Genomic DNA, 25,159 nt, shown 5'->3' with positions numbered 1-25,159 from the left:
TAAAAAAAAAGTGCCTGCCATTCTTGGCAGGCACCTGGTAGGAACAGAGGTTTATTCCAGGTCAGAGGCGACGCTGTTGCACAGGCCTTTCCACAGTGCATTCACAGCACCCTCAACCAATGACATCCAGAACGAAGGCCTTGTCTCCGGAGTGTCTCAAATTGCATAGTTTTAAATTAAATTCACTTTGATTTAGTTAGGATCACCACTGCAGATGGGACCAGGCCTGCGGTGAAACAAGAAAACAAAACCATAATTAGTGGGGACCACACCAAACGACTGCTTCTTTTTACAAATGTGCTTGAGATAAACATTGCCCAATTACTTCCCTAGCCTAGAGTTTTGACTGAGTACACTGTCTTCCATTGACTTTTTGCCGAATTGCCACTCATTCTTTTTGCAAAAGGAGTTTGCTTACATTTGAGAAAGACACGCTCTCTGGAGGACCCAAACCGACAATTTCCTCACTGCGTGTCAGATTCCCTCCTAACTAACTTGGCAGGCAACCAGGGAGGCTCCATTTCCCTCCACTTTCTGGTGTATCTGTGCGAATGCAAGTATGTCCTACACCTGGGAGTGGTAGCCAGTGCTGCTCTGACAACTTGGGGTGGAGCGAACCTTATTTATTTATTATTTTATTTATTTATTTACACAATACTGCAGACCAAGTAAATGGTCCAAGCAGGACGGGCAGAACAAAAGGAATGTACACGCCCATACAATGCAATACAATGCAATAAAAAACAATGGGGTAACATCAACTCAGAATTCACTTGGAGACTACAAAATAAACAGGCCACGGTGAAATTAAATTTTCGTACTAACATAACAGGGTTTCCAATCCAAATAAAACTAGAAAATCATGTACTACTTTGAGAAGCGTCGCTAAAAACCCGAACGTCAGTTAATTAAAAGTTGCTAAAGTGATCGTGTAGGGCTTTCGTGAAATTTCCACTAAAAATTCTTTCTGGCAATTTATTCCAGTCATCTACCGTGGCTACGGACAACTTATTTTTGTGGAGTGTGTGTCCTCTAGCTCACATGAAAGCCAACATTTTATGTAGTGGGGGGGGGGTAGCCCCAAGGAATTGCTAAATAAATTGGTGAAAATAATTTTAACTTGGCATTGAACTTTCTGTAATCGCAAAAGTGGTGCCACGTGGTGTCTAAACGTGACACTTTGCTTTGTGTACAAACAGCCCAGGTTAAGTTTCAATGCGTGATTCAAAGACTGCATAAAGCGATAGGAAAGACCGCAGTTTATGATTGTTAAAGCTGGGAACGAGTTTTATCACGAAAGTGTTTTATGCCGGGGTCCATCGAGATCTGACTGACATGATATCCGTGACATCGCCAGAAAAAGTTCCACTGACACGACTGTGCCAGGATTCGACGCGGAAACTCCGTCGCCGCTACGGGAAGTGCCTGCCGCTTCACCGACTGCGCTATGAGCTGACTCGCAGACAGCTGCATGAACGCGCCATATATCCTCCCTATAACCTCGGCCATTTAGATTTAGATAGATGGTGGTGCCATCTAAGAGAGGTTAAGCCGCGGAGGAAATACTAAGGAGAGGCCCCTGGCATCCCAATGCGTTGCAAAAAGTGCGGTGGAAGTGACGTGATTTTTCATGAGCCCATAGACAGTGTTGCCTACTTCTTTACGGCTGCGGCGGCCAAATTTGGGCGATGCTGCGGACAATTTTTGCAGCGCTTTGACTGTGGCTGCCTCGCTACGCTTGCAAACCAGCGCAGTCGCTAAGGCAAACATTTTCACATTAGGTCAGTTTGAAAACTCTGCCGTAGGATGCGGCCATAAGGGAGGACACTGGTTTTGAGGACCGAAAATTTGCCAAAAAATCAATTTTCTGTATTAAGGGGAGACGTGGGTCTTGAAATGAACTTTTTTATTAATTGGTCTGTGATAATGAAACTCGCTGTGCATATGTGTTTTGTCTTCCTCATTTCAAATATGTAATTAGTTTTCAAGTGGTATAATTATTTTCTGAGTTATAAAGAAAACACTGGAGCCTAATTAAGTAATTTCTTACGGGCCTTTAAGGAACTTTTATTCAACTTTTTTTAAAAACAAATGGTATGGATGTGTAGCTTAAGACCTGCCATGCATGCTGAAGCTATTTATATTCCTGTAAAGCTGGTTGATTGGATAAAATTAGTCTCATTATGCCAAGTACAGTTTTCAGAAAACTTAATGAGCTTATATTATTACTCATAACATTTATTTGGGGCAAAATGAGCCAATTAAAATAGCATCAGCATGCAGTTCATTTTATCCCGAATTTAACGGTATAACACTTGTAGAAATCCTTTGAAAAAAACTATCTCAAAACCCCTGTAAGGCTAGGCACATATGCAAAAAAAGGGAAGCCGAGAAAATCGCAGTTGAAGTTTTATACAAGTGACAGTTTTATCTATTGAGCATATGAAAAAAAGAAAGGTTCTAGAATGTAGCTCACTTTTCGCTCAACACGAGCATACCAAGTTTGCTGAAATCAGTTGATGGGAAAATTATGAAATCCTCTGTCTACAGATGGCACTTGGCAGAAAAACTGAACAAAAGCACAGCCAGAACGTTGCTTCAATTTTTATGCTGTTGGCAGCGCGCCGTCACTCTTTGGCGACTAGGGCTGAGGTGCCGATCGTGCACCACAGTTGTAAATGTTTATTTTGTTATGTTACTGCTTCATTTGTAGCAATCAAATCGGATTTGCATCGCGTGAAATGAGTTGCAGCAAAGGGGCTGGTAACGGAATGCCCGCCACTGTTCTGTAACGTGCATGCGCTTGGCTAGGTGGGATAACCACGTTTTCGGTTTAATCTACTCGTGTATCACGTCACCAACGCAGATTGTGCACAGTGCGAACATTTATAATTCTCAAATCGCTCATCTATATGGTAAACTGCCGACGAGGAAGCGCGCGCCGGAGTGCGGGCCGACCCGCCGCGGCATCGTTGATAACAGAATGAACACACTTCCCTTGCGACGTCTGCATGCGGCATCCTCCACTTTATCATTTCTTTTCTTTCTATTTGCTGCTGATCGAAAGATAGACGCACCTTAGAGCCCCCGCAGGCGTAATCATATCGCTACGCTATCGTCTCGGCAGCCCGCGCGGGCGCTAAGCCTACCTCCGTCTCGGCGCCGTTCTCGCGATAAGTCGTCGTCACACGAGCAGAAAATCGTATTTCAGGCGCTTTTAATAATGCATGTTCTTCCTTTCGGTTATCGATAGACATATTTACTTTATTTTTACGCCATGCGGGGCTTTTGCCGGTCCTCGCATAGACGAACACATGAGCCGTTGCACTGTGATGAGAGTGCCGAGCAGACGACCCACGGCGCCCAGCCAATGAGGTTGCGCCCTGCGGTCACGTGCAGTCAGTAGCCAATTACGCGGCGCGTTCCGTCTCTTTTCTACCCCGGTTTTACTCGCAACCAACGGACGAAACGGAGTGGTTCTGGCGGGGAATTGAAAACGAAAAGACGCGCTTTCGAATGAGACCAAGATGGACGCCGTGGCGCACGTAGAACACGAGGGGCGAGTCGTCGAAAAAATGCTATTTTCGCGTCGAATCTTGGCCGATTTTAGCGGTCGTCGGTGCTATAAATTGATATTATGGCTCAAATACGTACTCCTGGGTCTGGATATTTTGCTAACAGGTAGAAAAATAGCTCTACTTATCGAAAATGGCGATTTCTAAAAATCGATTTTCTGGCCAAATTTCGGGATTCCAAGACCCGCGTCTCCCCTTAATTTTATTTACAGTATACAGGTCCCAAAGAATGTACCTGCAAAATATCATAGCTGTATCGAAGTATTCACAAAGCTGTCGACCTTTGAAGTCGCCTAAATGACCATTTTTGCCTATGTTTGCAAACTTCGTGCCCTGTTTTTTAGAACCAATTTTTTCCCACATGGTCAGCTGTCGGGTACAATATCTTGGGATGTACTAGTTCGATCTACATCATTTTTGCTGCATTTGAAAGCTTATGAACTGAACAGTGCAATAAAACCACAAAAGTACAGAATTTCTTTTTGCTGGCACAACATTTTATGCAGTTTTACAAAAACATTTAAAATTGTTTTCATGTCTACCGTGTAAAAAGTAGCATTGTCATCAGGTTATCAGCGACTTTTTTTTCTTCTGGCTACTTCTTTTTGTTTTCACAATTTTTTGATAAAATTCTTAATGCATCTGTTGTTTGACATTATTACTGTTGGAAAGTCCCATTCTTCCTCTATCATTTCGTAACTTACACTTTAGCATCCATCATTTTCTGTGGCAAGAAAAAAAATATTTCCTGGACTACCGCACTTACCCGATTCTAACATGCACTTTTTTTTTTGGAAAAATAGGCCGACAAATCGCACGCGCATAAGAATCGGATGCGAAACCGAAACCGCCAAAACAACGAAAATTTTGTCTCACCCATCGCCATCTCAAGATGGCGCCAAAGCTTTTAGCAACGATTTTTCAGACGCAGGCAGGGTACGCAGGAAGCCAAGGCGCCTACGCTTTTCTATCAGCGCTCGCACAAATCGTCAAATCATTCCACTTGCGCGCTTGATAACTGCAATGGCAGTAGCAGCAACGACGGTGTGCCGCTACCACGAGTGGCTTACGAGTGGCTCCCACACATTCACGAGTGGTCGGCTGAAGCGTGCGCCTCTGGAGAAGTTCACGGGATGGGCGTGCGAGGCGTGGGCCACGATCCCATAGACCATGGTTGAATGTTCATTCAGAAGTGTGGCATCGCGAACGCGCTTGACGGCTCCGAGGACGAGATGTTGCAGTCAGCGGAAAGCGACAAGGAGCTCTCGGAGGGCGACGAGGAGTGAGATTACTTTGGGAAATAAATCGCCCGTTTCTTTCGCATTCGTTTTTCTTGGCACTAAGTTCCGTGTGCGTTACAATCGGAGGCATGTTAGAATCAAGTAAGTACGGTACCCAAAAAAAAACCAGTAGGCACTGGTGTTTATATAATTGTATGTATGTAAATAACTTTAGTACTTACAGAGCACATTTTTGCAGTCTTACTTTAGAAGAGCCTTATGTTCAAATTGTATATTTCAAATTTTTTTATGTCTACCCTATGCAAAGTGGCATTGATGTATTCGTCATATTTTTTCCTTTTGTTGCTTTTTTCGTTTTTATAATTTTTATAAAGTGCGAAATAAACTTGTTTGCATTTAGTACTGTTGGAAAGCCCTGTTCTTTCTCTATCATTTTATATGTTACACTTCAGCATCAGTCATTTTCTCTGGCAAGAAAAAAATATTTCCTAGAACACCCAAAAACAACAAATTTTTCCACGGTCACTAAAGTGTTGAAGAAGTCTGTGTCCCACTGTAGTTGGTGGCAAATGGCAAACGTACTCCGCAAACCCCCTCAACTCCGCATCTGCTTTTTATCTAAAGGCGCCATTTTACTTCGTACAAGACCAGCAAAGGAAAGTTTGACATCCACCTGAATGCAGCCATACGGCTACAAAGGAAAGCTACACAGCTTCCTCAGAAACTTCGCAGTTGAAGAAAAATTCGTTCTGGTTCAGGATTCGAACCCGGGACCACCGTTTAACTCTTTCGTTACCACGCCTATTCAAATCGATCACCGGTGATCGATGATTTATATTGCCTATTTCGACATGTTGTAGTCATTTCTCGTGCACCTAATGTGGTCAGTGGTTAGTCTAGGCACTGCCCTTTTAGAATCAGTTTAAATTTTTCCGCTCCGGCGACAGTGAGATTTTTGACGGCGTTCTTTGCGAGCTGAGGTGCGTGTGTTTTTGAGGAAGGGGGCGTGGCTGCTTCCCTTGAGAAAAAAACATGTATATCGTCGCTAGGCTGCATTACCATAATATTTTTTTTGTCAAAAGGCTCCCGGCAAGTCAAATACCAAATAATGCGGTCAGCTTTGTAGTCCGACAGCGTTGAGCGGTGATAATTACTTGAAAATGGCCCCAGCTATTCACTAATGATCTTTGGTTGGGACAAAGGGCAGCTTTATTCTCCCAAAGCTTATTTCTGATGGTCCCCCGCATGTCTAGCAAGTGTGCCTGCCATTTTCAACCAGTTTCCAGAAGTTTCGGTTTCGTTTTTGCATTGCGAAATTCATATTTGGCGCTACTACGCAGTTACCCAACTACAAGCTCATTTGCCATGGCGCCTCCGTTGCCCGCTACTGCTCCTCAAACAAGCATGCTGCTCGCGCTTCCACTTTATCTACGCCTTGCTTCTGCGATAAGATCTTCCGCTGAAAGTCGAAACGATAACATCAAGTCGTCGGGTGTCAGTTCAGACGAGGAGAACGCTTCCAATCGGCCTTGAACACCGCCAGCTGTTTACCGGCCAGTTTCGGTTTCATACGAGGGTATTTCCGGAGGTCTAGTGTCGCTTCTTAGTAGTACTGTCTATTCTGACAGTCTCCAACAGCCTTGTATTTGTTTCTCTTCGAAATTGTTAGGTGGCGCTGCAATGTAGTAGGCTCGGAGTGCTGAACTCGTTTCACAGCCCGATGGCGGCTTGGTGGTGAAAGCTTGCTGGGCATGATTCTAGCGCATCGTACCTTATTCCTGCAAGCAAGGTTACCACAGTGAGTCAGAACATGATAATAAACCGCAAATGAAAGTTCTGACTGATAAGTGATCATCAGAACGTCAACAAACATCCACCAAAGAGTTTGGTTCTCAACTCCAAGTGGATTTTTTCACATCGCTTGCTTGCCTTCAATATTGTGCCGGTCATAATCATTGACAAGGTGTTTTTACATCACGTGGAGGCTAATTTGGGCCTTTAATAATGTCAAACCATCAGATTTCTTCTAGAGAACCATCCAAAATAGCAAAATTTGAAATAGTGGTTGGGCTTCACCACATGGCACGGGCACCACGCGGGCTAACATTTTCTTTTATATCTCACAAATTGTACTGCGCAACTCAATTTTTTTTTCTAGGATGGGTTTTTGAAATGTCTACCTACAAAATGTATATTCTCAATTTTTTCTACTACCGGTGGTTTATTGTACACAACCTACGTTTTCTTATTTTCTTCGACGCGTGGACAGAAATTTCGAATTCGATAATTTTTTTCGCAATCATTATTTAGGAAAACAGTATTAAAACTGGGTGTCGTTGGAAAGCGCGTGGAATAATCGGCATTTTATGTCACTGCAATGTGTGCCCAACCAATATGTACAATGCAAAAAAATGTTTTGTTAGACCCTAAAAATTGGCCAATTTCCCGCGGTAACGAAAGAGTTAACCGGAGCAGTCGCTCTACCAACTGAGCTAACCAGGAGGCTGGTCATTTGTGGCGCGAGAGCGAATCGATCAACAACTCGAAGTGGCGGACAGTTGTTAATCGACCAGATTCAGGAGAAATGCCCAAGGTGGAGTAAGTTTCTGCAAAGTAAGATTTGACATCCACCTGAATGCAGGTGCGGCTGCATTCAAGTGGATGTCAAACTTTCCTTTGCCGAATGGTGCCCAGTGAGGAGGAAAAAGAGGCCCACCGAGTGCGCTGAGGGGCTTGACGAAGTCCTCCTCGGCAAAGACCTTCCGCGGGAAGCTGGTCATGAGCGTGAAGGGCTGGTCCCCGTCCGTCCGGTTCAGCTCTACGTACAGCCGCACCGCTGCCAGCTCCTCGTGCGCCCCGAAGGTCTGCGTCAGCGTCTCCCCGTTGGTCAGCCGGATCTGCAGTGAGGGACCGCCAGAGGACATCCCCAGGACGACAATCACTCGCAACACCCCACCACGGGCGAGCGCCAATCAGTATACTCGGTGACAACCTAAGAACGGCACCGGAAGTTGCCGCTGTGCCTTATCACCGTAGCCGGATGTTTCTCCGCGCGGCGCAAGTAGGGCGTTACTGGGAATATTTTGAACACGGCATGAGCCGTTCCCGTGATTTTTTGGACTTAAAGGGACCCAGAAAAGCCTTTTGTAAAAGTTACAAAAGGCCTTTATTGTCGCGTAGTACCAATATAGCGATGCAGTGGCGTTGGAATTATTGATCTACATTCAGTATTAGCTGCGCCAGAAGCAATTAAGTGCACCTCTCCCCCCTTGCCGATCGATTCCTCCTCCCTCTCTGCTTCTTTCAAAGCAGCTGGAAACACTGGGAATAGCCATGTGACATCACGATGCTCGACGTCCGTTCTCCGCTAGCTACATTCCTGCACCTAGGCATGCGTCAATCGCTGCAGACCCGCCTTTGCCTCGGGATCGCGCAGGAAGGAGGAAGAGCAACCGGAAGCCAATGGCAGTGACGTTGCCGGCGACCGACGATCGGCCGAATCAGGGGGGCGCCTCGCCGTTGCGTCAGCCGTGGTCGGCGTTGCGTCAGCCGCGATCGGCTCGCTGCGGCGGCGCGCTCAGCGGCTGAGAAAGGCGATCTTCAAAAATTGTTTACAAGTTGTCCGTACAACGTATAAGGCTCACACTTGGCTCAAAAATCCCCCGTTATGTGTTCTACCACCTGAATGCATTTGATTGCCACCTTCACAAAGCTTTTCTGGGTCCCTTTAATATGCTTATAAACGACTCCAGTGACGACAAACAAACTGCGTGAGACAAGGCAGACCATATCACGCATTCATAGCAAACCCCTTTCAAAATGCGCGCGCACTGACGTCATGGGTCCGGCGCTTTGGCAGAGTGATACACTACATGAGGCGGTGCCGTTCTTGAGTTGTAACCGAGTATAGTGGCCAGGAGGCTCTGTAAGCACGAGCTCATACCCCTGCCACACGGCGAACCTAATCTCATTCAAAGTGAACGACATCAGCTGTTCATGACAATTTGGTTTGGCCGTGCGGGTCTACGTGGCGAAATAAATGTCATTCGATAGTGATAGCGGTGACGATTAGCGAGCTCGCAAAACTATATTTCAAGTTCATCTGGAATGTTTTCATACAAACATTTTTTTTTTAAATGTAACAAAGGATAGTTTATAAAAGTAAAAATAAAAAAATCACTGGTGGGTCATTTCAGATGAGATCAAACAAGGCATGGCTGGTCGACCGCTTCAATTCGCTTGATTTTCACCTCCTTCCCGCATGTATGTAATGTGCGGATTCCCAAATGTTTTCGGCGGGAAAAAATTTCAGCTGACTGAAAAGAAAACTTGGAACGCACCCCGGCCGCTACCTGCCCCTGCGCTGCGGCCAAATTTAGCGACGTCTACCAAAAAATATACTCATCAGGCGGGAATGGTAATTTTCATGCTTAATCTAAGCCTGCTGTACATTTGACCCCCAAAATTTCGTTGGCTAGAAAAAGATATTTTTTGTAACAAATTTCCAATTCTTCCTCCGAGCACATTTTGTTTTGTGGGCCAGTATTATCGCAAGTACTGGAGCTAGAGCATTCCAATTTTAGTGAGGGCGGCTCCTGGCAAGCACAAATAAATCGCGTTTGTGCAAGCTACCATTAAAAAGCAACTGGCGCACAAGTTTGAAGAAAAACGAAAACCTTCCAAGTTCAGAGGGTATTAAAAAAAAAAAAAAAAACCTTCTTCGATTTTGCTGAAATTCTCCTCAGATGTTCACCCCCTGTGCATGTACTTCAATGATCATTAAAACACATGTTGCATCATTTTGTTCCCGACACGCCTAGAGCACGAGAAAAAAGCCTCGACGGCCAGGCCTTTTTTCACAAGGTCCTGAGACATGAAACAGTGCGAGCAACTTCCACCGAATGTGCAGACATTTTATAATTGTTTGTACCAAATGAAGGCAGACGATTACTCATAGATAATATTACGTAGAATTCAGAAGTGAAACTGAAATTTTTTTATGTGAATTTTGGAACAAAAATAAACAATCTCCACAGTGCTAAACTTGTACAGTTTGAAGAAAAACCGGAGCTCGCGGCTCACGCCTATTAAAAAAAAAAAAACACTATAAAAAAAAAAAACTGACAAAACGTCGTGGCGCTGACATAGCAGGCTACGCAAATTTAGCATTGCATGCTGTTACCTGTTAAAACTAACACATGGTGCCACATTGCTAAGAAGAGTACACCAAAGCGACTAAAATCGGACTATACATAAGAAGAATGCAATTGAAAAGAGTGTCCCTGTCGTCGTCCGCGCTGCAGTTGCGCTGTCCACTAGACGTTTTGTAGGTAAAGTAAAAGGCCGCACGGCACATTGACATTGTTTAACCACCATCTCATGTCCTGTGCGGTACCAAGATTGACGCACAGAGAATGGCAGGTAACGGAAGTGTAAGCAGGCAAGTTGTTTTACCATATACACCGAGTGCGCGGCCAGTGGCTCCTCCTGCTGCAAAGGTTCGCTCGGTACGTCTTAGTTTTCCTCCTAGATCACAGAACTGTCTCACTTGCTTCCGGAAACCGTTTACGTCACGCGAAACATTACGAGATGACGCGAGTAATGAAATGTGTTTTGCAACTGCTAATCTCTCGGCAATTAAAGCATCTTTCCCCACCGAATAAACGCTGAGAGGGCTTCGGGGCAGTCGAACCTTCACCTAGCAGTCAAGATGTGACTGTCATCGCTGGAGGTGGAGATGCCGTAATGTGTGACGCTTCCTTGGCTAAAACAGACTGTGCTTGACAATGCACAGACTTTACTACAACTTGTGTGCAATGAACCTGCTCATTCATTTTCTCATGTCTGGAAGGATGTTGTGAAAGAAGCAGCCCTGCATCTCTGGTGCCTGACATCATGATAATGACTACATACATTCCTGATCACCGGAAAGGGTTTCACAGGCCCGTCCCTTTCACAACACCCTCTCTGGCTTCCGAGCCACCACGGCGGCTTTCAATAGCCAGAGGAACGGCTATAGAGTGTAGCCCGCTTAGAGCAAACCCGGTTTTAACGAAACTGGCCATAAGGAACAGGCGTCCATTTCCAGTTACCACTTGTATACAAATATTTTACGCTCAGATATAGTGAAAAACAGACCAAATGAACTGATTTACCCTTATCGATGTGTTTGTTATAAGCGGGCTGGACTGTACACGCACACACACTCACACCAACTCCCGGAGAGCTGGCATGCTGGTTCAAGGGTACAAAATGCTTCACAATGGTGGCCCACCTGCAGCCTGCACTGGTCGTACTCCTTTTGGGGCTGGGGCACCACTGGGGCGGCGGGAGGGGAGGCGACCACCTTGGGGGTCCCAGGGGGTGGGCCCATGTTGAACCTCTCCCTCCGCTCCTGCTTGTCCCTCTCAATCTCCTCCAGGACCCGCTTCCTGTTCAACAGGGAGTGAAGGAGGGAAAGGGATTGCCGCGTTTGTCACTGCCGACTACTCCCAAAACAGAACAAAGTGTCACAGAGAGAGAGAGAGGGGCCAGTGGAAATCCCCTTCATCCCTTCCACGACTCCCGCGATGACACCTTGCTTCCCAGTTGTGTTGCTTTTCTTTTTCTAGCTTCGAAGTACAAAAAATTAGCCGGTAAAAATTACGAGAGTTGTACCTCAATTTCATTCGATGGGAAGGTAGCGATCAGCGGCGACAATACACCGAAAGATTCCCACGGGTACTGTTTGCTAAATAAATGTTTTAAAATAAAAGAAAAAGAACAAAAAAGTTTTGAATTCGTGCCCCATCCATAGGTATCTTAAGGGTGGTTGGTGACACGTGACGGTATGACTTTGCGCCATCTTTGAGTATTTTCTGCCACAGAAATGTTTAAAGAAAAAAGGGGGGAAGAATAAAGATTTGTTTCAATTCAGGGTCCCCTACACAGGCATTTTAAGCAAAGTTGTGATCATGTGACTATGACGCGCCATCTTCGGCTGTAGTTCAGGGTAACATCAGATTTCGTCAGCAGATTGCTGCAGGCTGGCGCAAATATGTCCGACTAGGTGATGCGCAGAAACAACACACACACGGAGGGAAAAGCTTTCCCAGGATGCAAGTCAAAGAAAGTGGGTTAGAGACAATCAAGTGCTCGACCACTATTCCGCAATTCCGGCCTGTACTCATGACTGCTCCCACATTGTGCGGGTTGGGGTGCTTTCAGAATTAGAAAGGAGTCGTTTCTCTATTCCTGCCTTTACAAGTCTGGCTCAATCCCACTCTTCCCACCCTTCTCCTTCCCTTCAACACTTCCCCTCCCCCACCTTCCCTTCCAATATCTTCACCCACATGCCCCACTTCCCTCCTCCCCCTCCTCTTCGCATTTGTCTGATCTTTGGCCCCTCCTGCCGATGTGAAATATCTTCCGCTTTCTTTCCCCTCTCTCTTCCGCCTTGTACTCTACCCCTATTTTCCTCGTTCTCATAATCTGCCGACCTTGTTTTATTCTTGATTCCTCTTTTCTCGCCCCTCCCCTTGCACCACTCTTCCTCGCCCCTTTCCCCCTTTCATCGCCTCCAATTCCTTCAAACACTTCCTCTCCTTCGTATCTTTCATTCGCACATTTTCACTCGCCCACCCCTCTCCCCCTCCTCTCCTTCCTCTTCCCATTACACCATTCTCCTCTAATGCCACCATTAATTCTTTCCTCCCCTTCATCACCCCATCTTCCCTGTACAAATGCTCCCCTCCCCCTTGACTTCTTTCCCATCTTCCTCCCCCTCCGTTTCCTCTTACGTACCCCTTCTACTCTTACCACCATTGCAACCCCCCCCCTTCTTCCCACCATACTCTCCCTCTGCTATCCAATGGTGCCACTGATGAACGGTGATTTGGAGCAATTTTTGTATCAGCAAATTATTAATTTTGGAGCAATTTGGAGCACCTAAATGCCAGTTTTGGAGCACCTTGGAGCAACTAAACATCAACTGCTAGATGTGTCCAAAGCATCTCTCAACACTAAAGATTGACCAGTATCGTCCAGTAATTGATGTGTAGGTCGTCATGGAATGCGCTTCAAGGTGCTTTTCCCACATGTGATCACAAATGGACGGCACAGCTCAAGAATAATGGTCTTCTTGTCCCTACTAGGGGAAGTCTTTTTCAAGGAGTGATAGTTGGCAGGCTCGAACATGCATTAAAAATAACTTTCACAGTCAGCTCTCCCAATAGCCCAAGAAATAGCAAAATAGCCAATAAAGAAAAGTTTTACAACCACGAGAAAAAGTAGCCATATTTGGCTCTTTATAGCCCGACCTGTCATTCCTGGGGCAATGGGATTTTTTTTTTCACTTATTTCTAAACAGTCGCTAGAAGTCGCCAGAAGTTTGATGCAATTAAATCCTCAAGTATCCACGCACTAGCAAAAATGCAACAAAACATAATTTGCAAGGTATTTAGTTCCTTTCTGGTGTGGATTGGTGTGGATAAAAGACAACGTGCAACACGATAATAAATATTGAAATGCTTCGACAAACCTGCCTAGCAAAAAAACAACGCGCCTCTTTTCTAGTTTATTAATTGTTGAGGCAAGCCCTCGTGTTTTACTTTTTTCATTTTATTAGATGCAGGCGTTGCAGGCCTGCAGATGCAGGCGTCGGCATTGCGCGTGCGATTTTTTCACGCCCGCATGCGGCAGTTTCTATCACGCTCACAAAATGACGCGCGTCGCGCGCGGCAGTGGGAGGAGCCTGGCGACTTGCGCCAATGGGGAGGCGCGTGCCTCGTGGGGGCGGTTTTGAAGCGCTCGAGACAGCCCGGTCACGGCCGGCTGGCTCCGTCGGCGGTTTTTAGGCTTACTACCCCGGCAGGTATTGCATGGACGTTTTCACTAGCGACGCGGATGATGTTTTATAGTACCGATTTCGCCCACATTATAAGATCCTTTACCACACAAGCAACTTCGTGCGCGCCTTGAACGGTGCTTTAGAGAGCGCTTAAAAGTGGTCGCTCGAGCTCCCCACACCACTTCGCGGCCGAAGCCGCCGCCATGTTGCCACGCCGCGCGCAGAGTGCGGGTGCTTACGCGGCGCGTTTTTGCAAGCAGAAAACGCTCCATGAGGTTCGTGCTTTAGAGAGACTGGCTGTTTTTCACAGCCTGCTTCACTTGCGGCGGTCCCTTACGCGAGCCCAACAAGCGAAGCGAGAGCTTGCAGCCGACCGCGTCACGCATGCCGCGAAACGGCGCTCCCGCTGGCTCTCGGAGCGGAGAGGGCCGGCAATAAACGCCACCTAAAACTACCTATTGTTTATAGCAGGAATTATTGGAAACTACAACAAGAAGGAAAGTTTTTAACAGCGGTACGCCAGCGCTGCAATGACTTGCTAGACGAAAACACTGTATCGGCGGTACAGTGACGGCACCAACCAAACTCACCGCGGAAAACGATTACGGGTGCAGGGAGTTCAAGTTATCAACCCAATTTAGTTACAGTACATGTCTAGAGACCACTGCGAAGTAGTGCTTGTAACAGGCTGCACGCGATTGGCGCGACACAAATGTTGGTGCACTTGCTTGCAAAATCGTGGTTTTTTATCAGGATGGCGCAGGATACCTCATCTGGCGGAAATTGGCGCATTTGGTGCAGGAGTGGCAGCACTGGCTATCCCCCCCTGATACTTTGCATCCCACTTCCTCCCCTTCTACTCGCAACCAGACTCACCAGCAACATTCGTGGCCGATTCAAGCCAGACGGGCAGACCAACAAGTTCCGCAGAAGGCTGGAAAGAAGAAACGCCTGCACTACTCACTTGGCCAGCATGGCCTCCATCTTCTCCCGCCTCTTCTCCTCGGCAAGCTTCATCATCTCCTGCTCCTCGATCCTGGAAGACAGGGGGGGGAGAGAGAGAGAGAGGGGTATGTCACAGCTCCCACACCCTCACCTTCCCCCCACTCCCAATTTGAGGCCTCTCAAAGATGCCCCCTTACACAGCACGGCTGGGCCTAGCTGTAAAGGTGAAAAATCTTTTCGTTCACACCTTCCAGCAGCTCGCACAGTCTTTAGTCACCATGACAAATTGCAAAGAACTAGGGTTTCGAGATCTGAATTCAGAACGAGATGCACCGTGGCCAAGAACCTGGTGTTCGGCACGGAACACTACTTGGCGCGAGTTTGCGACCGTGTTGCCCGACGGCTGCGACCAATGCGCCAGCCTGCCTCCTGAAGCCAATCCAAGCCATGACCCGTAGCTAAACTGACCACTTTGTGGCTCCAACTGAACACTTAGTTCTGCAATCTAATCTGTAGCACGTAAAAAGACTCCATTGGCCGGGTAACCATGGAACTGCTTGCATGGTTAACTGCTTGTGAGAATAGTCAGTTGCGAATTGCACCAATCAAGTCCAATGCGCAAGCCCCCTCCTCTCCCACAATTTTTATCGATTGATTGTTGGGTTTAACATGCCGACACGACCCAGGCGATGAGGCGCGCCGCAGTGGAGGGCTCCGGATTAATTTTGACCACCTGGGGGTCTCTAACGTGCGCCAAAATCTCGTACACTTGGGCATTTTCACTTTTCACCCCCGTCAGAAAAAAGGCCGACACAGCCGGGAATCGAACCCGCATCCTTGTGCTCAGCAGCGCGACGCCTTAGCCACTGAGCCACCGCAGTGGGTCCACAATTTTAATCGACACAAGACTTCCGTGTTCCCTAAAGTGCACGAATTAAAGGGGCCGTGAAGAGAAAGTAAATTTGGTTCATGACAAAGACTGACTGCTTTCCCCAACAACCATACTACCAATCTTATCCCAATCTTCAAACACGTGCGACCGAGACATTAAAGGAAAAACTCCGCAGCCCCTTTCCAGCGATCTCTCTACGACATCACAGAGCCATGTTTGTGTGATTGGCAGCCCCCAACCCAAGCCCCAGCCACGAACCATGGCTGGGAAATTGTACTGGGGCCTCTGGTGCCATCTGACTGTATGTATCACTTGAATGTGAATGTGCAGTTAACAACAAACAGATAGCGATGTCTTTAGTGCCAGCCCATGTTACATCACTCTCGCACATATTTCATCACAATAGCGAGACATTTGGAAGTTTGTAAATACTTCCTGCATTATCTCAGTTAAAGAAACACCTTCCATGGCTGCAATAGAGCTGAACGAGTCACCAAAGGTTGGTTCTTCTAAGGGTCAGGACACTGGTCTTAAAGCAGCTTCTTTTAATTTTCAAGTAAAGTTTGGGAAACTTGTCCATCTTGCTGCTTTTATTCCAACCCATTTCAAATATGGAATTATTTTTTGAGTCAGTCAATGAGTTACCAAGATAATTAGATATAGTTAGCCATTTTTGGAGGAACAATGGGCAAAACAGTCGGGAAAGTCACATAATTGAAATCTTGTTATTTTCCGATACTACGACGCCTGGTGAGTGCAATAAGAGAATCGGTTTTTTGATGCATCCGCTTGGAACTAATTTTCGCAGCTCATTATTAAACTTCGGTGCCACCAGTGGCAAGAAACCATTTTGAGTGCCCATTCCAAACAGCAAAGTTTAATGAACTGTAAAATTAGTTCCAAGCGGATGCGTCAAAAAACCGATTCTCTTATTGCGCTCACCAGGCGTCGTAGTATCAATAACAAGATTTCAGTTATGTGACTTTCCCGAGTGTTTTGCCCATTGTTCCTCCAAAAAAAATGACTAACTATATCTAATTATCTTGTTATGGTAACTAATTGACTGACTAAAAAAATAATTCCATATTTGAAATGAGTTGAAAAAAAAAAAAAAAAAGCAGCAAGACTGACAAGTTTCCCAGAGGTTACTTGAAAATTACAACAGGAGGCTGTTTTTTTAAGAGCAGTGTCCCCCTCTTAATGTTGTGAGCGAACAGACTTTGCCTGAAAAAAAAACAATGTGGCGTTGGCCGTTTACAGAGTGACTGAATCGGCCTCACTTTTGCCGTGTGGTGGCGATCTCCTGGCCAAACTTGCGCCGCTCCTTCTCTCGCTCGATGGCCTCCTTCTTCTCCTTCTCTTCCCGCTCCAGCCTCCGCTGTCGGATCTTCTCTTCCAGCCTGGCGGCCAGAAATCCAAGAGTTTTAATCATTGCCAGCCACCGATGATACTGACAAGCTGAAGGATGCAAACCAAAACCCAACTTGGCCTTTCTCAACAACAGACAGGGCGCTGTTGCCAGCACCGCAACTATCGCGGCAATTCACTCTTCGGAAGCACCGATACTGGTAGCGCTGTAAATCAGATTGTAACGTCCGACAACACTGCCTCGACAACTACCGCAATAGCTCGCGTAGTGTATCACTCCATCAAAGTGACACACCTGGATGTCAATGCGCGTGCGAGTTTTGCAAGGAGACTGCGCTCAATGTGCAACATCGCCCGCTTTTTCTCACCTAGTCTGATTGTTGTACCTACAGTAGTTCGTAAGCAGATTAGGTGGAAAAAAAAAAAATATGGAACCAACTCGTATCACGTTCAAAATACTCGCAGCAATCACTTCGTTGTGCCGTGCGGAGGAACAGCCGGCGGCGGTGACTTCCGTTGTCGTTCTAAGTTGTACTCGAGTATAGCCAGCTTTTAACAATGCTTTGCACATGTCCACCCATTGTGCCTCGCTCGGAAACTATACCGGATAAAAAAAAAACGATGATACCGCCTGGGCGAGCTGCAATTCAATGAGCGCAGCAGCGCTTGGGAAAGCTGAAAAGAGTGTTCCATTCTCGCTTGGCTTAGCTTGCAAACAATCTCAAAAGATGCCTCTGGTTCCAAAAACAGTAGCTTTTTTTCTCAAAAGAATAAATTTCAAGTCGTCTCTTCGAGACGATAAAAACTGATGCAGTTACAATTTTTAAACACCACATGCCACTTACAGAAAAATGTTACCCGTGCCGTTGTTATTTCCGCCATCAGTTACTTTGGCCGTCGTCCTGCTTTGTATCCTCGTCAGAGCATCTACCGTGGTGACAGAGCCAGGTGCAATGAACAATAAAGTACAATCCCAGAAACAGCGAACTATCGCCTCCACAAGTCCTTGTGCAGGGAAGTAGCGTGTAAGCAATGGTGTAAGCGTGTAAGCAATTTTAAATCCCTGTGGTGCTAGGTCTGTACTTAACCCTTTAATGCCGGTTGTCGCGAATTCGCGACATACTGAATAAGCTGGCCAGGCAACTCGCGCAACCTTTGCTGCCATCAGCGGCGGCTGTCATGTGTTTGCAGCAGATGTGGTGGTTGCGTTCCAGACATGTAGCGCCATCTGGTATAAGTTGTTGAAAATAAGAACCCAGAATGTCTGTCGGTTGGCGGACAGGGCGAGCCACGTGTGACAGCTTCCACTTCTTCGTCGTTTTCTGCCTAACCAAAGTGAGCACAAGCTCTCCGAATTTTTTTTTCTATTTGCACGAATTTCAGAGGCTGTCCATAAGGTGTTACATTGAATCAAAATACGTTTTTTGTTGCAGGCTTCATGCTTTTCTGGTATGTCGCGAATTCGCGACACTCGGCCATTTAGGCACTTCAGCGGCGGCTGTCATGTGTTTCATTCAAAGAGGGGGTGGTTGCGCTCCAGGCATGTATCGCCATCTAGTACAAGATGTTGAAAATTAGAACCCAGTAGATCTATCGGCATCCTGCCAGTTCTGTGCTATCGGTTGGCGGGAAGCGCGAGCCACGTGAGACAGCTCTCACTTCTTCGTCGGTTTCTGCCTAACCAAAGTGAGTACAAGCTCCCCAAATCTTTTACCCTATTGGCACGCATTCAAGAGACTGCCCATAAGCTGCTACATTCTCTAAAACTGTGTTTTTTGTTGCATGCTTCTTCCTTTCGTGGTATGTCGCGAATTCGTGACACTCGGCCATTTTGGCACTTCGCGGTGACTGCAGGTATGACGTTTTTTTTTTATTTTTTGGCAGAGGATGGACGTTGGATCGTTCTATGGAAGAAAAGGGCTTCGCACACGACTGCCACCTGAGGATAAGAGTGACGATAGCTGTCTTAGTGACAGTGATGACGACGATGTTGACTACGATCCGTATGCACAAGCACGGGCTGCGCCCTTGGGAGAGTCTTCGTCTAGCAGTGAAGATGAAAACGGTGACGTGGTGGCTTTGCCAACTGCCTGTGCAAAACAGACCGTGAAGTGGAAAAAAACAGACTGTCGAGAACAGCGGGAAATACCGTCCTGGAATCCTAGAGCCGAGGATTTTATTTTCAAGACAGTTGATTTCTTGGGCTTGGAATCTGTGAAATAAATGTTTTTCATAGAAGCCATTGTTTCGCAGGCCTGCAGACATCCCCTTTATTCTTGCGGCAAAACTTCCTCATATTGACCCAAGTGCCAGTTGTCGCGAATTCAGGACAAACCTAAAAGCAGGTGATGAAGTTCTATTCGAGATATGGGCTTAAGTGCCTGTTGTCGCGAATTCGCGACAAACCTAAAAGTCGGCGATATAGTTGCACCCCAGATAAAACAAATGTGGAATGTGATCACGGTCCCTGATTAAAGCCGAAACACACAAAAAAAAATTTTTTTGTGGCCTATTTCATAATTCAGGCATTAAAGGGTTAAGGACATATTAGTAGAAATTAAGAAGAAGAAATGGACGTGGGCAGGGCATGTAATGCGAAGGCAAGATAACCGTAGGTCGTTAAGGGTAACAGAGTGGATCCCTAGAGAAGGCAAGTGTGGCAGGGGGCGGCCGAAAGTTATGTGGGCAGATGAGACCACGAAGTTTGCGGGGATAAATTGGTCGCAGTTAGCACAGGAGCGGTATAACTGGAGATCCATGGGAGAGGCCTTTGCCCTGCAGTGGGCGTAGATAGGCTGATCATGATGATGATGATGATGAGTGTTAGGTCTGCTTTATCAATAAATCTGTACTGACAATGTCTAACCATTAAAATATGCATAATACTTCAGTTGTACACTGCTAAAGAGCACAGCCCCACTTTCAAACCCCATACTCCCTAACCAAGCGAATCAACGATTGAGATTCAGACTTAGGGGGTTCAATGAGCTGAAGCTCCATCTGGGATATGAAGTGCCCCGTAGTGGAGGGCTCTGGATTAGGTTTGACCACCTGGGGATCTCTAATGCCTGTAGAAATCTAGCCACACGGGCTTTTTCGCTTTTCGCCTCCATTAGAACAGCAGCTGCCGTAAACTTGCTTTTTGGCTTTCTCTATCTTTTCCTCCTCGGTCAGGGGCTTGACTTCCTCGGTTGACTCCGAGAAGCTCTGGTGACCAGACTTGACTGCGTGGAACTCCACTTCGGGGGCACTCTTGAAGAGCTTGCCGCAACTGGAGTGAGAAGCAGCCAGAAGGACCAAACGTTAGGGCGTACTTGCTAAGCAAACAGCATAACTACTGGTGATCACTGCTCATTACAATGACGTAACCAAAACAGTGCCGAGAAGACAAGATACCACCTCGTTTATATTGACAGACAAGTGCAAATTTTAACCCTTTTTGGCATCAGTGACAAAAACAGTCTGTCACAACATTTCCTCTGAGCGGCGTCACTGAGATACCTGTGTGTTCTACATTATCTTGCTAAGCAAACAGCATAACTACTGGTGATCACTGCTCATTACAATGACGTAACCAAAACAGTGCCGAGAAGACAAGATACTACCTCGTTTATCTTGACAGACAAGTGCAAATTTGACCCCTTTTGGCATCAGTGACAAAACCAGTGTGTCACAACATTTCCTCTGAGCGGCGTCACTGAGATACTTGTGTGTTCTACATTATCGTTGAAAAAAAAAAAAAAATTCAGTTCTAAACACACAGCTGCCACGCATAGAACTACCCTACCCTCTGTAGTAGAGTTCTGTTTTCTAGTATATAAGCTTGTCTTATCCCCTTCTGTCTGCTTTTGCTTAGTGCGGGTCACCTGCTTTTTGTGGTGACGAAATGGTTGTTGTGCGGTGGGCGCGTGTATGACCTTAGATGAGGATGGCAACTCGCTGTTTCCTCACGTTACACTGGCAATCCCTGTTCAAAGATGCCCAACACTGCACTCGGTCCCCGTGCATACGGCAGCGCTGCCACCCTCTGTGTCTTCTCCAAAGATTTGCTTTCCTAACTCTGCTCCGTGCTATGAAACTTCCATACTTGCCCGGGGCCATCTGCTTCAGGGCCACTCTTGCCTGCAGTCTTCCTATCCCATCTTTCTTCTTTTATCTATCTTCCGTCTCTCTCTCTCTAAATCACCTCTTGTCACGTCTGCCACGGGCGTGAAACTGCCACCTCTGTTAACGCATTTGAACTGCAAAACCTTCGAACGAAGACTGGAGTGGAGGCTCTCCTAATTACAAATGCAATCCAAACTTGGATTCGGAAGGCAGCTGGTCATTCGATCAGGCGGACAAAATATCCAGCCCAGCCCTTTAGATTCTGACCTCAGCAAGGCACCACCACCGCACAAGCCCGTGTTACGGTCGGATCGGAATTAAGGAAGCGAGAGGCAATTTCTCGCACTGTGTGCAGGTGACACAAGCGAGAAACTGCAGTTGCAATAGTTCAGATCACCTTTTCCATGTTTAAAACAAAAAACTAAAAAAATACAGAAAAACAAAACAAAGGAAATCCTTATGCTCACCCCCTGATTCAACCCTGAAAGCGTCAACACCTAAATTTTTAGCAATTTTTCACATAACACGGTACAGCCCCAATAATTTTCATGGCCTCCGCTCTCCACAACTAAGCATAAGTAGTGCCCTTCTTGAGGCAAAAAAAAAAGAACACAATTACAGGGGCCATGAAGCCAAAATATAACCTAGTTTAATTTTAAGGAGCTGGCCCCATCCTGGCTTCAAATTGATGGTGATTATGATTTGATTTTTATGATGCAAGGCTGACTATGAGCAAAGAGCGCTAAAAACATAGATATGTGATGGAGGTGTTGGGAAAGTATATACTAAAAAAGCCTATCAGTAAAAATAGATGTGCAATGACATAAAAAGACAATGACGATGGCTGGTGCAGAGGGCAACTTCTTGATTATGCATGACATGATATCAGCCGTAAAAATTTACTTCCCAATGAGTACTTAGAAACCCGTTTAAAAGATATCGGTGGCATCATCTGACAAGAAGAGCGTGAAATTGGGCAAAGTGCCTCAAATGAATTATAATGTGGATTACAGATTGGTGTTCTCCACACCTGCTACACAGAGGTAGGTGGTGAGGAACAAGTGAGCAGATGCGAGTGTGTTACATGTGTGCAGCCTATCCGCGTAACATTGATAAAGCAACTTCTGTGTTGTTTGTTGTGCGAGCCAGTTGTGTATCATCACAAGATTGTTTTTATTACGTGTAGTTTGTAGTGTCCCCCTCCCCCAAAAAAATTCCAGAATTTCTCGCTACATGATGTCAGTAGGGACATATTAATGGAAATGCTAAAAACATACTAGTTGTCAGTGTATTAACTGCCCGTTAGCATTAAAGTAATCTAGAGCCACCGCTATAAAGGCACAGTCCTGTTGCTTGGAGGTAGCTTTACTAACTTATCACCAATTACACAAAAAAAGTCCCGTGACATCAACAACAACCAACCAGAAAGTACCTGGACAGTCACCATAGCTTCGTCTGTATTCTTTGACATCTACGTTATCTGTATGGAGCTTGAGAAAAAATGAATATCGTTGCTACCGGGACAAAGCAATCTTTGCAATGAACCCGGCTTGTATTTTCTCTTCACGGCCCTTTTAAAAGACATAATACAAGTTTGTTTTATTTGAAAGATTTCGTGTTCTATATAGCTCCCAGCACTACTTGTCCAGAAGCAGACGATGCTTTATTCACTGCGAAATTAATCAATTTAAGCTAAAATTTTCATTCTCACGCCAAAATGTGTGTTTGAACGACGTTTGCAATGACATCATACGAACAGGTCCTTCAGCTAAACTTGGTGTGCAGCGGAGACTTGCTTAATGTTAGTCAACCTAGATGGCGCCACCACACCGCGGCAAGCCGTTTTCTGCCTTTGGTTTGTTTGTGACCGTATTTGAACTTGGCTTGTTTTTGTTCATGGAGAAAATAATCGTTCCGTGAAACATGGTGCTCCCTCAACAAGTACGGTCACATAAGACACCGTCGCTCGCGTCAATCGGCCAGTGTCGTCTGAGACTATCCCAAGCATAGTGTGCGCAGTACGCATCGGTACTTCTATGTTGAAGTGTGGTTTCGTAACTTCCACTGTTTATCCCACCATTCTTACTGCTATAAAAAGAATGTTCCCTAAATTTAAGCGCAAATAGCTCATTCAGCAAGCTTATAAGCTCTGCCTAATTTGCATTTGCTTCTGCCGGCCTTTGCCAATCGCAGAGCAGTCTGGTATAACATCATAGGTTGTGTTGCGGGAAATGAGCTAGTGAGTCGCACGACAATTCCATTTTTCCTAATTATACAGCTTATTTGAGCGAAGTTTACGTTAAAAGTGGTGTCAGCATGATTCTAAAACGAGGCAATCTTTTGAATTAACCAAACTTGCATTTTGTCTTCATGGCCTCTTTAAGCAGCATTTCCATCCCCCCTCTTGGTCCCACTGACAGAAGGAATTCCCCCTCCTCCTTTGAAAATCAGTGTGCATGCCAAAGTGCATCAATTCCACTCACTCGTCACACTTGTAGCTCTTGGCAGACGCCCCTGGCGAGACCGGTCTGTCTTCGGATGTGGCTTCCTTGCTGGCTTCTCCCGGGTCATTTTTGGCTTCTGCAGCATGGGCATGCACAGAAGATGGTCAGGCGTAATCAAAGATTACAAGCCACACAGTAGCCAACACTAACCAGTATCTGGCAATGCAAAGTTTTACCCGAATTCGCACATGCCAGCGGGAAAATGGCAACTTCCATCAACATATGCTTGAACTTGAAGAAAAACAGGCTCGCTTGCAGTGCACACACCTTCCAACTGGTGTTAATTGAGTGAATGAGCTTACAAACACAAAATAAGCACAGTGACCATTTTTAGAGCCACCAAGGTTTAGGAGAGTTTCCTGACGCGCTTGTAATAGCTACGAAGTGAAACAAAACCTTCTAGACGTCAAATCTGCTCGCTAGAGCACCGAGCACGCGACAGTAATATTACGGCCCCCAGTAATATTTGGCTCTACTGCCGAACGCGCAGTAGCTTTGCAAGTTACCTCGCCGACACGCGCAGAACACATTTTTGGTTGCTTGAAGCGGAACTTAACACTCTTCGCGTCTTTTCCGAACCGGGACCGCCCAAATTCGGAAACAACACTCCGTGCCTCGATCTAGTGTTAAAAGCAAACAGAACGCGGCAAGCCTACCGCAGGCGGCCAACCCCGAACCAAACACCAGCTTGGAGACAACGCAAATCGCCGAAAGCATGCTGTTAACACGACACAACACCAGATGAGGGACGCAAACTTTTTCGCGCTTAGCCAAGGACCAACCACAATCGCGCCAACCGCACAAAGAAACAACAGAACACCACACAACACTTGTCAAGCACGTGCCGTTCGAATAATGGATGCGCGTTTCGTATTCGTCACCACGAACCACATTTATTTTAAGACTGCTCATTGAATGAAGCGCCGCGGACGGAATCGAGATATACGGCCTTAGACCGAGCAATTAAGTTTGGTTTGATTCCGTTCGATTCAATCGTCGCAACCTAAACCATTACCTGATTCTGGCCCGGGTTTTGCAGCCGGCGGAGGCGGTGTCGAGACAGTGGCTACCGCTTGGTCCGTCTCCATGGGTTCATCGGCGTGGGCTATGAGCCTGCAATTAGATAAGTAAAAGAAATGGACTCCCACGAATAGGCGACTTCGCTCGGCGACACCACGACCAATTTTAGCGCAGACATGACCGCGCCTTTTGCGTAAGTGTAATAACTAACCATTCCATCGCAGCCTCGACGGTCTGATCTCCGCACACTTCCAGTGCCTTTTGCCTGCACAAAAAACGAGAGAAAACGTAACGCGACACACCGGGGCCCTTTTTCCTCCAACAAGACGACAAAACATTTCGGTGTTGACAATCGGCCGCTTACGCTCTCTCTTTGGAGAACCCCATTTCCTGCAGGATATCCAGTGCGGACGACATGACTGCGTCTTGGTCTTTTCCAGGCTCCAACCGTGGGGTTCCAGCACAATGAATAATTGAAAAACAAGCCGCGAAATTATTTCATCGGCCGTAGTCCTCGCAAAACACCTAATTCTCGCCGCACAAATGAGTTGATACGCTGCCGATGCGGCTGCCGGAAAGGCGGACAGCCCTGCCGTTTCCTTTGGGTCTCCTCCTTTCGTTCGAAAGTAACCACGCAGCTAGCATAACCATAAGTGAAGCCAAACAGCGTCATTTCAGTC

At 46.3% G+C, this 25,159-nt stretch overlaps 1 protein-coding gene across 2 annotated transcripts; it reads right to left on the bottom strand.

Moving 5' to 3' along the window:
* On the bottom strand, positions 1-25,065 carry LOC144150235 (UBX domain-containing protein 1). 2 transcript variants are annotated; one of them, XM_077682091.1, is made up of 10 exons: positions 24,844-25,065; positions 24,691-24,744; positions 24,475-24,572; positions 23,439-23,535; positions 19,988-20,119; positions 16,761-16,880; positions 14,608-14,679; positions 11,091-11,247; positions 7,533-7,713; positions 1-226 (listed from the first exon to the last, which is right to left on the bottom strand). In XM_077682091.1, exons 1-10 carry the CDS (start codon positions 24,894-24,896, stop codon positions 183-185), a joined length of 1,008 nt encoding a protein of 335 aa, XP_077538217.1. In that variant the 5' UTR covers positions 24,897-25,065; the 3' UTR covers positions 1-182. The 2 variants fall into 2 exon arrangements, with proteins under 2 accessions (XP_077538217.1, XP_077538216.1); XM_077682090.1 differs by lacking the exons at positions 24,475-24,572; positions 24,691-24,744; positions 24,844-25,065 and adding an exon at positions 24,116-24,191.
* Between the last annotated feature and the right edge of the window lie 94 nt (positions 25,066-25,159).

Source organism: Haemaphysalis longicornis, unplaced genomic scaffold, assembly GCF_048455015.1.
Source record: "Haemaphysalis longicornis isolate Haplotype H1 unplaced genomic scaffold, Haemaphysalis longicornis Haplotype H1 scaffold_8, whole genome shotgun sequence".
NCBI classification, from domain to species: Eukaryota; Metazoa; Arthropoda; class Arachnida; order Ixodida; family Ixodidae; genus Haemaphysalis; species Haemaphysalis longicornis.
The sequence above is the reverse complement of the archived record's forward strand: the minus strand, read 5'-3'. Positions and strand labels throughout refer to the sequence as shown.